Source organism: Protomyctophum bolini (assembly GCF_963924005.1).
Source record: "Protomyctophum bolini genome assembly, chromosome: 17".
Taxonomy (NCBI): domain Eukaryota; kingdom Metazoa; phylum Chordata; class Actinopteri; order Myctophiformes; family Myctophidae; genus Protomyctophum; species Protomyctophum bolini.
Genome location: NC_137878.1, coordinates 39,515,342 through 39,518,175, shown reverse-complemented (window position 1 = coordinate 39,518,175; position 2,834 = coordinate 39,515,342). Strand labels below are relative to the sequence as shown.

At 48.8% G+C, this 2,834-nt stretch overlaps 1 protein-coding gene across 1 annotated transcript in view; it reads left to right on the top strand.

Annotated features, from left to right (window-relative positions):
* Nucleotides 1-2,291, top strand: part of LOC308331770 (uncharacterized protein) — a gene marked incomplete at its 5' end in the record, with an annotated part of 10,445 nt that extends 8,154 nt beyond the window's left edge. Inside the window, one exon of the mRNA XM_080787264.1 lies at nucleotides 1,863-2,291. Coding sequence (XP_080643390.1) covers nucleotides 1,863-2,195 — 333 coding nt within the window. The 3' untranslated portion in view covers nucleotides 2,196-2,291. The remainder of the gene's footprint in view (nucleotides 1-1,862) is intronic.
* Between the last annotated feature and the right edge of the window lie 543 nt (nucleotides 2,292-2,834).

The window sequence follows — 2,834 nt, the reverse complement described above, 5'->3', positions numbered from 1 at the left end:
AACTTAGTTTAGACTAGTCATTGGTTAGACATGGGTTAAAAGGTTATAGGTTTAGGTGTGCTGCCCCGTGGGAGGTTATAGGTTTAGGGTGAGGGTTTGAGATAGGTTGTAGTTGTAGGACTAATGTCTGGTCTAACCAATGACTATAGACTAAACCAAAAACTGTCTAAACTAAGTACTGCACCCCTTTGAGCAGCAGATAAGGGAGTTTTTCTTTTAAATCATTGGCGTTTTCATCTGCGGGAAGTATGTGTTTCTGATGTGGTGGCTCAGGGGGTAGAGTTGCCGGATGGAAGGTTCCCAGGTCGCAACCCTGTGGGCTCCCCCAGAGTTAAGTGTCCTTGAGCAAGACTCTGAACCCGTAATATGCTCCTGATGTGCAGGTTGGTGCCTTGCATGGTTTCCTCTGCCATCCTCTGTGTGTGAATGTGTGTGTGAATGGTTGAATATAATGCACCATCTATGTAAAGGTGTGTGAATGTTTGTGTGTGTGAATGGGTGAATGCAATGCACCATCTATGTAAAGGTGTGTGAATGTTTGTGTGTAAATGTGTGTGAATGGGTGAATGCAATGCACCATCTATGTAAAGGTGTGTGAATGTTTGTGTGTGAATGTGTGTGTGAATTATGGGTGAATGTAATGCACCATCTATGTAAAGGTGTGTGTGTGTGTGTGTGACTTGTATAAATGCACCATTTACCATTCGGTACAGTGGAGTGGACAGACAGACAGACAGACAGACAGTTAGGAAATCAGTTCAGCTCAGTTTCAGCTGCAGTTTTAGGTGCAGATACAGTAGTCTCTACTGGGAGACAGGTCTGCCTATGACGGCCTTTTCTCCATCTCCAGACAGAGAGCTCACTGGCTCTCTGTACCTCGAGTCGAGATTTGTCTTTGTTTTGGGTCTGCCACCGTGTTCAGGTATCCTGCCTCACATCTGCCACATCACACACACACACACACACACACACACACACACACACACACACACACACACACACACACACACACAGTACACACACACACTGTCTCCCTCCATACTCAGTCAGTGACAAACAAACATACCTTACACCCCCCCCCCCCCCTCCTCCACCCCCTCTACCCCCCCCCCCCTCCCCCCCATCCATCACCCCATCTTACCCAACAAAAGAAACTCTTCACACTTTTGTACGTGGTTCCCATAGCAACAAGGCTCTGAGCCATCCTCGGCTGCCATGGCAACAGTTTCTTTTATTTTTTATTTTCTTTTAAAGTCAGTGTCAGTGTGACTCTGCAGCTGCTGCTGCTGCTGTAGTAGCGCAGCTGCGGCCACTGGAGGGAGCTGTGAGCCCACGTATTGTCTTGTTTTGGACTCTGTGCAGCATTAAGGATTGTGCAGTGTTTTTTTGGCAGTTTGATTTTAGTTTTTTGTCATATAGTCTCCTGAATAGTTTTTCATTTAGTTTTTTGTCACATTTTGCTCACCTGGAATGTTTCAGTGTTACTGTTAGTCTATAGTTTTAGACAGTCGACTGAATATAAGATTTTAGCCGACTATAAATCTATACAGTTGATTTAGTCGAACAAAATGTATTTTGGTGGGCCTTGATGCCGTTGTCACTTCCTGAAAATAGCTGATCTACAAGCTCACAATGTGTCGCATTGCAAGTAACGCGTTGGTGTGAGCTTGTAGATCGGCTATTTTCAGCATGCAACCAAGTGTAAAAATCAGGCTAAAACCAAATCAAAATTTGCTGTCAAAATGAACACTCTCTCTCCCCCTCCCTCTGTCTCTCTCTCCCCTCCCATCCCTCCCTCTCTCTCCCCCCCCATCCCTCCCTCTCTCTCTCCCCCCCACCCCCCCCCCCTCCCTCCTCATCAGGTGGACTTCCTGTACGCGGACCTCCTCAGCGCCGAGTGGCGGGTGTTCCAGAACTGGCTGGAGCTGGGCACGGTGCAGGGCGGGGGCGGGGGAGTGCGCCACCTGGTGGCGCGGGTCCACCTGCAGTGGGCGGGCTTCGAGGTGCCGGGCGCCACGGACCACGCGGTGCTGCGCTACTGGTTCAGCGTGCTGCGCGGCCTCTGGGGGGCGGGGCTACGGCTGGTCCACAGCGCGCCCGCCGCCGGCGCCGCGGGACGGGACAACGTCCTGAAGAGGGCGACGGAGGGCCGCGCGCACGGAGCCTACACGCTCAGCTGGGTCAACGTCACATGATGATTAGACCCATTTAGGACCCATAATACCCATTCTTTTTTTAATATATATTTTTTATCCCACGATTTTGTAACTCATTTTTCATCCCTGTGTCAATTATCAAATGTGATCCCCCAAAAAGTATATGTATTTGGTTCCCGACCTCCATCTGAAAATATGTAGTTCCAGGGACCCCCCCCCCAGAAGCAAAGATTTGAGTTAAAGACGAAAGAATATATATTCAAAGATTGGCGCCACATTTTCACGATTTAAAAAGAAATAGCAGATCTACAAGCTCGTAGCGGGGTACTCGGTGCCGCTGGGTGGGCCCCTGGGTGGGCCGCCGGGTGGGCCGCCAAATGCTTTCAAGATGTTCAAAAGTGTGCCCTGATCCTGCAGGAAAGGCCGCCGATAATAGGGTTCAATTGCGGCTTTGCTTGCGTGATTTATCATTAATACCAAAACAGTAAGCCTGGAGGTACAGTAGGCTGCCAAACCGTGCTCTCTGCTCTGATAAACACTTTACTGGGGCGATACTACGAGGGTAAATACTGTACCTTCACTGACGCCAAGGAATGAACACTTTTATAATCTACTTTACTTTGGTTACTGTACATACTGTACAAGATTATTTGTTGCCACCATGCGATCCTGAGTGAG